Source organism: Anguilla rostrata, chromosome 9, assembly GCF_018555375.3.
Source record: "Anguilla rostrata isolate EN2019 chromosome 9, ASM1855537v3, whole genome shotgun sequence".
Classification (NCBI taxonomy): Eukaryota; Metazoa; Chordata; class Actinopteri; order Anguilliformes; family Anguillidae; genus Anguilla; species Anguilla rostrata.
The window spans coordinates 17,084,023-17,098,982 of record NC_057941.1 but is presented as its reverse complement, the minus strand read 5'-3'; the positions used below and the strand labels follow the sequence as shown (position 1 = coordinate 17,098,982).

At 41.3% G+C, this 14,960-nt stretch overlaps 1 protein-coding gene across 4 annotated transcripts in view; it reads left to right on the top strand.

The window, feature by feature from the left end:
- Positions 1-14,960, top strand: part of LOC135263077 (proto-oncogene DBL-like) — a 32,192-nt gene that overhangs the window by 3,780 nt on the left and 13,452 nt on the right. For 3 of the 4 annotated variants that reach the window (XM_064350676.1, XM_064350675.1, XM_064350677.1), the window contains exons 2-11: positions 2,199-2,267; positions 3,209-3,323; positions 5,828-5,918; positions 8,799-8,918; positions 9,595-9,711; positions 11,380-11,529; positions 12,395-12,519; positions 12,869-12,983; positions 13,567-13,686; positions 13,817-14,008. In XM_064350676.1, coding sequence (XP_064206746.1) covers positions 2,199-2,267; positions 3,209-3,323; positions 5,828-5,918; positions 8,799-8,918; positions 9,595-9,711; positions 11,380-11,529; positions 12,395-12,519; positions 12,869-12,983; positions 13,567-13,686; positions 13,817-14,008 — 1,214 coding nt within the window. Of the gene's footprint in view, positions 1-2,198; positions 2,268-3,208; positions 3,324-5,827; positions 5,919-6,699; positions 6,807-8,798; positions 8,919-9,594; positions 9,712-11,379; positions 11,530-12,394; positions 12,520-12,868; positions 12,984-13,566; positions 13,687-13,816; positions 14,009-14,960 lie in introns of those variants that run through there. The other variant, XM_064350678.1, reaches the window with a different exon arrangement.

Here is a 14,960-nt window from a genome sequence, read left to right as displayed (position 1 = left end):
GTTATGAAATGGTAATATCTGGCAATAACAACAACATCCGTTCCTAATTACATTGCTATAGAGATTCTCTGGAGCTGAATAAATGTACAATGCTGAGCTCTTCCCTTAATGGGTGCCATGGAGCAGTAGTTGGCTCAGTAATGTTAAAATAGCTGCAGCTGACAAAGCTCACGTTAGCTGCAGCCATTGCAGCCTATCAGTTGTACAGACTTCCATTGCCCCTCTGTGCTCGAGCCAGCAGAGGAAGCCTCCTCAACAACGCTAATTAAAGGTTCCTCATTATTTCTTTTCTGTGAATCATGAAGCCCAATTCACTGTCTCTCCCCATCACGCGACAACAGGTGGTCGTCAGCTTACCAGCCCAGCACTGCTAAAGGCTAAACTCATAAAATATTCACAGCTGACGGGCAGAGTCGTTAACTCTGCGATGCCGGGATGACAGATGCTCTTGCACCTGCCAGTGAGACGGATCAAACCGTGGCCATACCTGGAACATGGTTATTATCTGTTTGTGCTTGTGTTTATTTTCAATCCTCTGTTTGTATTATTCATGAGACGAGCGTATTCTTAGGTGTCCTGGTAAATGATTCTGTGGAATTGTTTTGTATTCGTCTCAGCATGTGGTAGCAAATTGTCTGTGTGTGGGTCGCAAGCCAAAATCTCAATCTATTTTTCCACTTGTTCTTGCTGGTGTCACAAAGCTTTCTATTGCAACACAGCCTGGATGCCAGAATTTTTTTGACTGGTTATAAGTGGTATTTAACCATCCACCAGTTCTGTGTGAGTAAAATTGGTTAGTCAGCTAACATAGCTGTTTTTCTGTCCTCAGTAACAGGAAAAGAGGTTTAAGTCCCTTACTGCCCGTTCAGCCATGTGATATATTATGTGAGTATAGCTTAAGAGGCCTTGCCTGCTGTGCAAAGCAGTGCTGTGGCTGTTCTGACCCACAGAGTGAAATGTAAAGCTGCGAATGTGGAGGTCCTTGTGAAAAATGGTACATTAGCTATGCATTGAGAACTCTGCGGGGTGATGGCTTGTGTACTGGTGAACTGACCTCACTGGTGAACAAAGTGTTGCAGGTTTGTATCCTTGGTGGTGCACCATTGCTATGCCCTTCAGCTAGGCACATGCCCTGAAATGGAATGTTGGTATTTAATATATCTATGTCAAGTAATGTTGTGAGTAATGTACAAAAATCTGTGTATCACCAAGGGTGGAGCATGGAGATAGCATAATATTATAACAATTCAACTCTGCACAGTGACACAGCTCCACAATAGGCCTGCACAGTATCCACTGTCCCAGACTTTAGCCTCATCTGCACCTCTGCAAATGCATGTGTTACAAGTATGTTGTAAATGACCCAGTGCAGTCAAAATGCAATTTTTTAAGTGTTAGATTGTACCAAAAATATGTTCAAAGAAGATTTAATATTAAATAGTTTTTTTTTGTTTATCCTGAAAGCAAATAAGTTCTTATACTTCCCCCTAGTGGAGGATTTGGTGTTTTGGACACCGTACTGCTTGCGTGTGCAAAATTGTGATTTATATTTTAAACAAAAAGTGGAGACTCTGTTTAGTGGGCTGCTGCTGAGAAATTAGCTTAACATGAATATCCTTTATCCGTATCTGTTAAACATAAGTATATATGTTTATCTTGTTAAGAAAAAAGTCTCTGCATCGGGTCTGTTCTAAACCTATAAACCTTCAATATGTGTTTGTAATTTTTGAATATTACCACTGGGTGGCAGTTTAGTTGTACTTGCTCAGTGTGAATCCAAAGTGGCACATAAAGCATTTTTTGTGAGAGGTAACAATTTTATGGTGTTGGAAGGAACTTTAGGTTTAGGATTTATTTATTTATTTATAAGAAATTTCACTATTATTTCTCTGTTTATTCAAATTGTCTTACAAATGATCTCTGTCTGTTCTCCCCTGTGACGGAAACTGCGGAAACTGTTTTTTGTTCATGTGCTCAGTGAAACAAACTCAAATGATATTGCTTTCTTTTCTGTAATAAGAATTTATTGATCAAATAAGTGGTGCCCCTGATTGATGTCCAAACGACCAGGATATCCCTGCATTCAGCTTATATACTAATTATTATTAATACTTATACTAATTACTATGGAGTCCTTTTTGTGCTCTACATCGTGCAAACAATGCAAACTAATAGACACACTCCTTTCTCTCTAACAGGGGTAATGGCCCCCATGAGCATTAAAGAAGTGCATGACTACATGGAAAAGCAGGTTGCCTACCTATCAGGTAAGATTTGTTTGCCTGTTTCCAAGATCATCTCATCAACAGTGAATGCTTGCATGCATTTCTAGCTGTCCTATAACAGAGATTTCTCACTGAGTGGTTACATATATAAATTAATTAATCCCGACCACTTGAAGCACAGTCACACTGCATTACCCAAGGCAGATTATATTCTATATGGGAATTGAGGCAGAGTATTGCCTGTTGTTTTTGTTATTGACACTCTTTATTCCTGTGTTACATTCAATTTTGACTGAGCATTATTCATATTTCCAAAGGTGTGGACACAGCAGCCATTTTGATTTCCTGCCTCTTACACTGAAAACGTGTGAGTGGACAGAAAGCAATGCTAGGCTTGTTCAAGCAAAACGAGAGGCACATTATCTCCCTCGTTGCCCTCATGGAAGCATTTTGTAAAAAGGTCATTAGCCAGCAAGCCTCTGCCGTGCACAGGGCTCAGTCTTTCACCACAGTAATAGAGCAGTTATACAGCTTTATGTATCACTGGTACCAGTACCAAGATCCATCTCCTCAACAAAGTGCTCAATCCACAATGTACCCAGGCACCTTGGCCTGTTCTCTTATCAGCCCTGTCCCCACTATTCTCTCTGTAATGTAGTTAAATTTGCCAATGACACATCAAGACAATGGTACTCACAAGGGTAATAGTATTACAGTAATTTTTTGTCCATCCAAATATTATCATGTATTTTAGCAGTGGTTGCACATTATTCTGCATGTGGAAGAAGTAGGAAAACAACATACCAATCCATCACCACTGACATCTTCCCCTGAGGGGCCTGTTTTACATCACTTGGGTTAAACTGAACAGGATAGCTGCAGCATTATATCTCTGTGAAAGTCTTCTATCTGCACTATGTAAGAATTTGTGTTGTTTAACGTTGTTGCGAATGTCATGTCTGATCTTTCTTTGCTTCTGCCAGGGGGGCGTGGGAAGGAGTCCAGTGCGATCGTAACCTTCCCAGAATGCACTGCTTTCCGGGACATTCCAGATGATGCCCTGGATAAAGTCTTGAAATACCTCACTTTTGCACAGCGGTGTGTATGAAACCTCTCTGCCAGGACCTTAGCATCTCTTTTCCATGTTTCTGTCTCCCTCTCTTCCCTCCTCTTCCCTTCTGCCTTGCAGAGTGCTCCTTCTCTAGAACACTTTATTGAGTATTCTCTGCACACACGGCTTCAAGCTTTTTTTTTCGTTCTGTTCCTCGAGTTCAGCTGGACTTCCCTTACTCTGTTGACAGCTGGCTCTCTAAGGGACAACTGGTTTATTCATAGTGTTGGTCTTTCCTGAAAGCTCCATTGTTTTTAGCTCAATAGCCGTGTTCAGTAAATAATGCCTTTTGTGTTGGCCTTTATTCAACAATCCTGCTTCATTATTACATTTATATCAGTGGCGCTGTTTCATAACCTTATGCGGTTATTAATGGAAGGTTGGAACCTATGAACCATCCATTTATGCTTTCATCTAATGTACTTTGCATTTAAGTGCATTTTTATTTCTTACAGAAAGTGCTTGCACATATGTGTTGGCATGTGTAATAACAATAACAATAGTAGTAATAATAATAATAATGGAAGCAGTAGCTGGGTCCAAGCACAAGTTGCTGGTAGCACAAAATGGCCAAAAATAAAGAACAAATCCTGCAATGTAACTGTGTCACAAAATTAAATTTGGTTAAGAAACCCATGTACCCATCTGAGTTTATAAAGTTCAATCAAACTCAGTCATATTTCCATTTTGATTGATTGTCATAATTCCAATGGGTTTTTAAATAATTAGCGTTCAAACTTAGTACACGTCCGTTTCAAAATATTGCATGGCACAAGTCATGGGCCTGCCAAGGATTGACAAAGCAGTAAAAGGAATTCATTGCAAAAACTTCTTTAGCAGTTCTGTTTTTAATTTTTAATTTAAATATTTTCTTCACTGTTAAAAAGGAACTAATGCCAGGGTGGCACATTGTTGGCCATAGGTTCACCTGGGCAGGGAGGTCATTCAGTTGCCTGGCAATGACCAGTCTTACCTATCAATCATGCGCTCACAGTCTGCTTGCTGAAGCTGCACAAGGGTCCTCCTCTGATTCCTGTCTGTGCCTGATATCTCATCAGTGGAGTTTGTTCTTGTTTGTGCATTCCCATACTGATATCACAAGTCGCAGCAATGAACATGTTGTCGGTTTCAGATTGGGAGATAAAGTAGAAGATACCAGAACAAATATGGTGCGCACCAAATTTAAGATTAATCAGATGTATGGTTCATGGGGAAAAGATTATTTGTTTTAGTTTGAAAAATTCAGAATAACCTAGTATGGTAGACTTTATCGGTGCTAAAACCAAAGTTGTTCTTCGTGTGGACAAAGATGTTAAGACATTATTTTCATGTGCTCCGATTAAACAGGCCAAGCGGGCTGTACTTTCAGATTTAGCTTTTTAAAATGTATTGCCATCATCTTGTCCTGATTTCAGTTGGTACCACTTTAATACAGCTTGCTGTTTCTACCATGTTTACGAAGTTTTCATCGTGCAGTCCAGGAGGTATAGGCAATATAACTGGAGAAATCCAATAAGGGAAAAAAAACAATGCACCAAAAACAGTAGGGTTCCTGTACATGCTGTGTTTGGACCCATAATAATTTTCTTAATTTATACAGTGCATCTCATACAGGCCTTCAAAGTGTTTTCCAGATAAAAGGTGACAATGAAGCATAATCCCACATGAAATAAACAAAAAAGCTAAACTTAAACAAGCATGATGAGCAAAGAAAATTAAACAAGTAATATGTGTCAATAAAAATACAAGGAATAAAGATTTTAAAATATGCTTCAAAGTGATTTAAAAATAGAGGCTGTCTGTAAAATTCAGATGCTCCGGTAGATTCCCTTGAGTTCCATAATTTAGGTGCCTACACAGAAAACAACTATAGTTGCACGTTGTCTATGTAAATACAATGCTTTCTACAATTTCTCCAAGAGCAGAGCATATGAAAAGAAATTAGTAGTTGTCCCAGTATGGATCCCTGAGGGACTCCACAGGGACCCTGAAAACTATATCAGAGATGAGAGAACTAACTTTGTAAATTTCTGGGAAGTGAACTGCAGTCTGAAATTACTTAAATTCAAGTTTAATTAATATTACAGATTTATTAATGGATCGTGTGTGACTTACTAATAGTATTAATAGTTATATGATGTCACTTCAATGTATAGATATATTAGAAAAACAAAATATTCCATTATGGATAGATTACATTACATTACATTACAAGCATTTGGCAGACGCTCTTATCCAGAGCAACTTACAACAAAGTGTATAACCATAACCAGGAACAAGCGTGTTGAAAACCCTAGAGGGAAGTACAGTTCCAAGTGCAGGGAACGACCGCATAGTTTAACTTGGACCCTGTAGGCTAATCTGATTAACACAAACAGATTTCATTTTATAATAATAATTTTAAAAAACAATGTAAATTATATTTAATTGTTCTGATTTTATTACACAACATGTTTTAAATGCATAATAGTTCTCACCTTGGTTTGTTTAGAATCCAGCAACCTGGTGTGAAGTTTGTAATTATTCTTGACCGAAGACTGGACACTTGGACCTCCATTAAAATTGCATTGGCAAAGATAGAGGTGAGTCTGCCGGCGGTTTCAAGAAAACGATTAGAAGTGGAGGAAATGAGTGTAATTGAAAGAACTCTGACAGCTGTTTTTATTGAACTTGTAATTCATTTTATTTTGTACGTACATAGGATCAAAGTAATCTTTTGTGTGTGCAAATATTGTGAATATAATTTTGAATAGTATGCACTTTATGGAAATTGTATTTTTTTTTTAGTGTTGTGTTCCTCCTTGAAACTACGATATAATCGATGCAACCTGCTTGCTAATACTAGCTCTGTAAGTCTGCAGGCCTCGTCACTAAGCATCGCTGTCCATGGTTCTGATGTGGTTTTTAATAGTATCGCGTAAAGCTGCATATCACAGACATGTTGAAATATCGTAAAGATATAAATTATGGTTTATAATTTCAGGAAATTGAATGCATATGCAGTTTTCCATTTTGGTATCTCAATTAAAACTTCAAATACTATGTCTAATTGCCATTACTTGAATCTACCCCAACAGTAGGGCTACTAGTCCTACTAACGCTAAAAGTAGTTGCGCATGCACCTGGTGGCAGGAAAGTATATGCAGTGGTAATGGGCACATACACTGCTGCTAAATGGAAGTTAAAAATGTTTAAACATAACGACGTGAATGTTAATATTCTTAAATGAATGCGAGGTCCGAGCGCCCGAGAGGTTTCGAGACATCTGCTGCTGCCTGCCAGCTCGAGGCAGTCGCATTATTGACGCTGCAGTTGCTGCTGAGTCTCGTGGGCTGACCGAAAACCGCGGCACCGGTGTTTCGCGGAGGGTGGGGGAAGTGAGAAAGGGAAAGAACCCCTAAATAACGAAATCCAAAATAATGGCGGAAGCTAATCCGCAAAGAGGAATGCCCAGGATGCGGCGAACCGCGGTAAGGCGTTTTCTTCTCCAGTTTGGTTTGGAGCACTGGAGTTTTATCTCAAGTTGGGATAGGCAGGGAAAATGCTGCATAGCACAGTGAGTGGTGTAAGCAAAAGCTCGTGCACGACTGCGATGCGGAGTTAGAATACGGCGTTGTCATGCGATTCAAGCAGTAAAACGGGGATAAATGCTTCTCACCTTGGTTAATACATATGCATATATGTACGTTTGCATATGATCCTGTTTTTGATAATATAGATATGACTGGGGAGGTCAATAAAAGCGCGTAGATAATTACAGGACAAATCAATGTCACAGGTTTGGGATCTAAAATGCAAACGCCGCTACCATGAAACAGTCAGACAACTATCCCACGGTGTACAAACTGCCGTGGATCCGTTTTGAAGGAAAGCGATAATTATTAACTATGGCAGGGAAATTCCCTTTTAACGTGTTAGATTGCTGTTTAAACGTAAAGGCTAAGCGTATGTCTCATTCCTTCTCGGGACACAGATTATAATAACTGTTCTGTTTATGAAAATAAACTGCCCAACACTGCACGCGATTCCCTTTTTTCCTTCATACACTAGTGCTAATTTCCTGTTAAGGAATTTTCCTTAGCCTTGGCAATTATATTGGCCACATGGGGAGGAAGTAAATAATTCAGGTGATATGAATCACGGAAATACTGAAATGTCCAATCATTTATTCTGGGGTCGTCCTATGATTGTTTATGCAGCACTACACAGCAGCATTGCACATAAGAAATAGGTATCATTTCATTCTTGCACCAGAATCTTGTGACAGAAATTCTGCAGCTGATGGAATTGTGCTCATCCTAATTGACAGGCATGACTGCAGACTGACAAGCCGTGTGGTCTGGCATGTCACAGAGGTGATACTGATCGCTTGTTCACACTGAGAGAAGCAGATTTGCCCCTGTTTAAAAGAGATTTGCTCTTACTGCCCCCGGGGAAATCACTGGCTGGCTCTGTACAGGCCCATAGCTGCACGGCCATATTATAACCTCCACTCAGCCCTGCGGAGTGGCTCTGAGTGGCTGGGAATCTGTGTTTTTGGCTGATGTCACAGACATGCTGGTCCGGGTCATATGCATGAGGCTATCTCTCTGCTTTAGAGGTTTTGTCATTAGTGTGAACACTGTGCACTGTCACTGTGGGGCCTTGTTGTTTTGTCTGTGGTTTAGCTGAGCCTGCTGTGTAAAATGGGGAGTTCAGTGAAGGAACTCGCCCACATTCCTCTGCAGGCCATTGGAGGCACAGCAGTGCTCGGGGTCCCACCCGTTTCGGGGAGGCCAGGATTAGGAGACGATCACGGAGGAGCAGACACTCATGACAAATGAAATCTGTTATCTGCCATCAATAGAGCAGGGATGAATGGTGGGGATGAAATTGTACTTTTGGACTATGGCCATCTCAGCCCACAAATACAAACTGGTGACATCAATCTGAGATATGAATGGAAGCTGAATTATTTATGCGAGATATGGATAAAGGACTGAGTGCAGTGCTGGCCAAGTAAATGTCCGCAGCTTGGCTGGAGGTTTTGGGGAGATGGGTAACCTGGGATTCGGGTGTGTGCATGTGGTTTTGTGTGTTACCATATGGTTGTGCGTGTTAACGTATGGTTGTGTGTGCTAGCATATGGTCATGCGTATTAGCATATGGTTTTTTGTGTTAGTGTATGGTTCTGCATGTTAGCATATAGGTGTATGTGTTAGCATTTGGTTGTGCATGATAGCGTATGGTTGAGCGTGTTAGCATATAGTTGAGCGTGTTAGCATATGGTTGTGTGTGTTAGCATATGGTTGAGCATGTTGGTGTATGGCTAAACATGTTAGCGTATGGTTGTGCGTGTTAGCATATGGTTGTATGTGTTACATTTGGTTGTGCATGTTAGCGTATGGTTGCAGGTGTTAGCATATTGTTGAGCATATTAGTGTATGGCTGTGCGAATTCACATCCTCCTCCATGCACCTCAGGCCTCCTTTCCCGGGAACCTCCACCTGGTCCTGGTGCTGCGACCCACCAGCTTCCTCCAGCGCACCGCCACCGACATCGGCTTCCGCTTCAGCCAGGAAGACTTCATGCTCAAGATGCCGGTAAGGCAGACGAGTCATCGCCACACGGCTTCAAGAGCTAAACTGTCCCTTCAGGCAAAGCGGAATTAAGTGGCTGTGATCAGAGCCTGCCGCTGGCATAAACACTTCTCCGGTGCAGTCATTTAGGGCCACAGTCATCCCTGGGCCACAGAATTCAAGTAAAACTTTTTTTGGAAGACATAATTGTACAGTATTGTTATTTATGTGTCTGCAGCAATCAGCTCCCCAGTCGACAAATGTTTTACCCCTGACCCCCCCACTGGCCCATCGCAGATCGCTTCTCTGATGAGCCAGTGCCATACAAAGTAACGGTTCACGTACATTCAGTTGCCATGGCAGCCATAGGCAGCTCTGAGAAAATGTTATTCTAACACATTTCAGTTTGTAATGTCGTATTACTGCAACACACATTTTCAGTTTTCAGTACAGTAAGACCGCATTCAACTCATTAGTTGAATCCAGACTCCTTATTTTTCCGGCCTGCGAGACAAGAAAGAACATTGGTTGGGAATTTTGGGAAGTTTGTAGTCAATGCGTTACTTGGGCCTGACCTTTGAAGGATGAAGATCGTGTTAATCGAAGCTGGATTCAAAGATAATGCACTGTTATGAGGTTTAGATTAGTTTTGTGCTCATTGTGTTTTATATCTCGTCTTGGTCTCTTGCTCCTCTCTCAGGTGATCATGCTTAGCTCTGTCACAGACCTGCTGCGCTATATTGATGAGAACCAACTAACCTCAGAGTTTGGCGGCACCCTGGAGTATTGCCATAGCGACTGGATTGTCCTGCGCACGGTAACCTGCTGACAGTAGTATCAGTGTTGGTTCTCGCTCTGACACTATTAACACCACTACACCATTAACATAATAGCAACAACAGTGCTCTTGTGTAATGCCCACAATGACACTGACACTTACACTGACGCCAGAAAAAGACACGACACTAAACACAGTGGCTCCAGCACCAGACACAATGCACCAAAAACCAACAAACCTAAGACCATCACAGTCACCACTGATGAAAAACAACGTGTCTCAAAGTTTTGCAGTGATTACCAATGGTATACTGAACTCACAATATGCATTATTTGAGAAATCACCATAGTTTCCCTGCCTGAATTGTTTCTTGAGCAAATCCTGTAAATGCATTGGAGACCATTCAATAATGACGGTTTGTAATCTGGCAAATGCACTACTTAGCCAAAAGTATGTGGACACCTGACATTCAACATCTCATCCAAAATTATGGGCATTAATATGAAGTTGGTCCACCATTTGTTGCAATAACAACCTCCACTCTTCTGGGAAGGCTTTATACTAGATGTTGGAGCATTGCTGCAGGGATTTGCTTCCATTCAGCCAGAAGGGCATTAGTGAGGTTGAGCACTGATTGGATTAGACCTGGCTCACACTTGGCTTTCCAATTGATCCCAAAGGTGTTGGATGGGGTTGAGGTCAAGGCTCTGCACAGGCCAATCAAGTTCTTCCACACCAATCTCAACAAAACCATTTCTATATGGACCTTTCTGTGTTCTGTATGGACCTTGTCATGCTGAAATAGGGAACAGGGCCTTCACCAAGCTGTTGCCACAATTTTGGAAGCAAATAATTAATTGCAAGATTTGCCTTCACTGGAACTAAGGGCCTAGCCCAAACCATGAAAAGCCCAGAACAAGGGTTGTCCAGATGCTTTTGGTCATGTAGTTTACCTTCGCTGTTCTGTCCCCATCTGCCACAGCAGAATAGAGAGTCGTACACTTAGTTGAACATGGTATATTTCCCTCTGCATTTGTGTCTCTGATGAGTTTGCTCGGAGAAAACCATTTAAAAAATCTCTTTGAACCAAGGCAGTGCTTATATCCCAGCTGGCAATCTGCAGTCCAATTATTCCAATTTATTGATATGAGATCATTAGGAATATCCTTAACATCCAGTTTTGAGCCAGCTTTCTGCTGTACACTATGTATATTTTTAGCTTGACTGAGCTTTTTAATCTTATTTTGCTTTCTACGTCTTTAGCTTTAGCTTTGTAGAAGATTAACCAAATACATGTTAAAAGCATTTGCTATTGCCGACTATCTTCAGACCATCATCTGTATCAAACAGCCATTTCATATTATGGATATTTTAAGCCTATGGTAAGGTATAGCCGTTTTGTTTTAGGAGCAGAAAAATAACAATTATTTTGTAGCACCTGATTGGAATGATCGGTTTGCAACTATACCATTTGGTGCAGGGTACCAGTTGACAGCAAGATAAACATTGCTTTTGAAGTAATGCATACCATACACAAGCATTATCTGCATAAGTGAATGCAAGCATATTTTTTCAATCACTGCATTTTGGACCGCTGTATCTATACAGCAACATACATACATAAATATCTATACCCTATATGTAGCTCAGGTGGATACTGTCGTTGTCTGCCACTCTTGGCCTCTAAGCTGCAGTCTCCACCTGCAGGCCATTGAGAGCTTTGCAGTCACGGTGAAGGAGATTGCTCAGATGCTGCAGGCCTTTGGAACGGACCTGGCTGAGACCGACCTGCCGGATGAGGGAAATGCCATTGACTTTCTCCTTTTGTCCCACACCGATAAATACAGGCAACTGAAGGTACGGTTTGCTCTTTCTGTGTATACTTGACTGACGGAGTACACAGTGTAAGAACTGGCTGAACGAAGGTCGAGGTTCGTTCCGGTAAGACCTGCGTTGTACCCTTGAGCAGTATTAACTGCATGCTTCATATATCCACTAATGACATGTAAAATGCTATGTAATGTGACGCCTGATAAGAGCGTCCATGCTGTAATGTAATAACTGCGTGAACTAATAGTTACAGACGCCTTGCATTCATGTGCATACGAGAAGCAGTGGATGCTTTAAACAGCAGAACTAGCAGCATTATCAAAGATTAACTGCTCCTTTGAACAGCTCATACAAATGCAGGAGTATGCATTTGTTTGCTTTCAAATTAATTTTTTGGGGTATTGTAATGTATTGTTTTTTGTATGTCTTGAAACTATTCCTGGAGAAATTCATGTTCTTAATGCATGAAGACAATTATCTGAAATTTAGGGAAGTTACAGAAGTCACAGTCATTGGCTTTGACTTTCCACCTTGCTAAAGCTGCTCAAAGAACCATTCAGCTCACAAGACACAAGTCTAGTCATGGCTTCTTGTGCAGTATAATGGGAAGTAGCAATATTTCTGAGAATTGGCAGTGTGCAATGATGGGCTTTGTGCATAGGGGAATTTGAGTCTTCTGATTCAGTCTGGTTTGGAAAGCACTGGTCAGGTCTCTTGTATGTCATACGATGTCTGTGTGTGTAAATGAAAGTCATATAATTGTGTGAAACAGAGGTGCTTATGATGCAAAACAAATTTCAGATAAATCGAACAAACTCATAAGGAGCCATGAAAATGTATGGGGCTGTCTTCCATAATGCGGGTGTCGGCGATGTTTGTGATGTCACTACAGGATAACATCAGGTCAGTGATGAGACAGGGGCGTCACCTCCTCTCCAGTCTGGAGGCCTCGAGGACTGCAGAGGCAGACTCTAGTGAGCAGAGGGATGCCAACCAGGACTGGGAGACAGTGCAGAGGTGCTCAGGTCTTGGCCATTGTCCTCAAATGAAGCTACAATGAAATTTGGTGGTCAGGTGTCAAACGTATGAACAGCCACACCTCACTTTGAATGATTTCAGGGACATTTACAGTATCTTGTGTTTTCGTCCTGCAATTTGAATGAATGAAATGTTGAATGAAATGACCAGTACATTTGTATTAAATTCTGTTCATGAGTAATGTCTTTGAATCATTCACATTTCCATAAAGGAGAATTTCTTGAAATATACTAATCTAATTTTGACTTCGATTCCACTTTTTCAAGCTGACAGTGAACTGTCTGTTAGCCTCTGTTTACTGCATGCTTAGCTGTGTCTCTCTCCCAAGGCTGATGGCCCAGCTGCGGGATATGGAGATGGCCTTCGATGAGTTCTTTGAGAAGCATCACCTGAAACTGAAGCAGTACCTTCAGCTTCTGAGATACGAGCAGAGCTTCCACGAGGTACAGCCAGATTAAATGGAACATGACGGCATCATATAATTACCTGCGTGTTTGGGAAACAAATGCACTGGGTTGTATCTCTGAAGGGGTGGGTGCGAGGGCCCATTGCTATATTTAGTGGAATCTATTTTGGGCACAAGGGTATTTTTATTGATATCTACATAGGGGCCATGAATAAACTTACATATATCTATAGTGGGACATGAATCCTAATGAATCTAGGGTGGCAGTGTCATATAATGGGTAAGGAACTGGTCTTATATCATCAAGGACACAAGTTTGATTCCCGGGTAGGACACTGTCGTTGTACCCTTGAGGAATGTACTTGACTTGCAGTATATATTGTAAGTATATATGTGTGTAAGTCCCTCTTGATAAGATAAATGCCTGTAATGTAATGAATCCACATTTACGTGTCTAGAACCGGGGCATTATGAATACACTGCAAGTAATAATGTATGATTACATTTGCAGGTAACAGTTATGCAATTTGAATATCCTTGTGCCAGATTGTGATATTGTTGCTTGTGATAAAACTTCACTTTTGGTCATGTGATAACTCTCCTGTTCCTGCATGTGACAGATGGAGGCCACTCTGGAAAAACTGTCATCACAAGTGAGGGATATTGCTAATTTAGGAGCCACCGTGGCTCAGACAGAGCAGCTGATCAAAGACCTGGACAATCTCAACTCAAAAGCAGAGGTCAGAAAATCACCACGCTTTTTCATCAGGGAACGCAGTATTGCCCTTCCCTTCGAAATGGAACCGTAAATCAAAGTGTGAGGCTCCTGTAGGGCCCTGTGAGAGACTAACTGTGCCTTGCACACTGTAGGATGAGATGGGTCGTGCTCAGATCATCATCCTGCACGGACACCAGCTGGCTGCCAGCCATCACTACGCTATGGCGCTGATCGTCCAGCGCTGCAACGAGCTACGTCACCTCTGCGACGTGCTCACCACCAACCTGAAGACCAAGCGGGCCGCCCTTAATCGAACCCGGGACCTGCTCCTGCGCCTGGAGGAGGTACAGTGCACGCGCTCACATACATGCAAGCACACACACACACACACACACACGTACACATGCAGGCAGAAACAGAGTGACCTCATGTTTTTAATTCAGATCCTTTAGAGCAGTGGAGGGGTTTGTTAGCATTTTTTAGATTTCCGGATTAAAAAATTGGACAGCTTATGGAGGAAATTAATGGCGTTTTCCTAATTCCTTCAAAGTAGTTTATGACATTTGGACGTTTGTATATGAAAAAGAATGCTTTTAACCCATTTTTTATGATTAAAAAAAATTATATTTCCAGCTACCATTCACACACATAAGGCATTTACTGTTGCCCGTTAGCATAATAAATAATATTTTTATTTTGTACTGTATCTTTATTGATGTCATTATTGCTGTTACCGTTAGTAATTGCCGTAAGTTATTTGAGTACTTTTTAAAAATTTCTTTGCTGGTTAACAGTAGCTTTGGCCAGCTTGAAAAGCTGCCAGGCTAGCTGTGTGGTAAATAACATTCGCAGTAGTGTTAGCTCGCTGTTTGCAGAATAATTATATCGGTTGGAAAGCGGCATCAGGATTCAGTGGATCCAGTGCCATTTAAGACTGAGAGAGAAATGTGTCCGGATAAAAACGTCAAAGTTTTAAAAGCCAGTTTAAATCAGACTGTGACGAGAATGGTTACGAAACTCCCATTTACTTTCTGTCTTGAGAAATTACCCTTTGATCTGGAGATCCATATATGGGTAAAGGTTTTGCTCTGCGTCAGACTTCTGAGGTCCACAGGACTGAGGTCACTTGATGTAGCTGAATATGGATCGTGGCGTTAATGTTCTGCCAGTCCCAGGGAAATCACTTTGATCATTTCAAGTGGGGCTTATTTGCCGTGCTCCATAGAATATTTGATTTAAAACGTCTAGAGTCACATTATAGGCTTGTTGTCATTCTCAACCTGATAGAGGATCAAA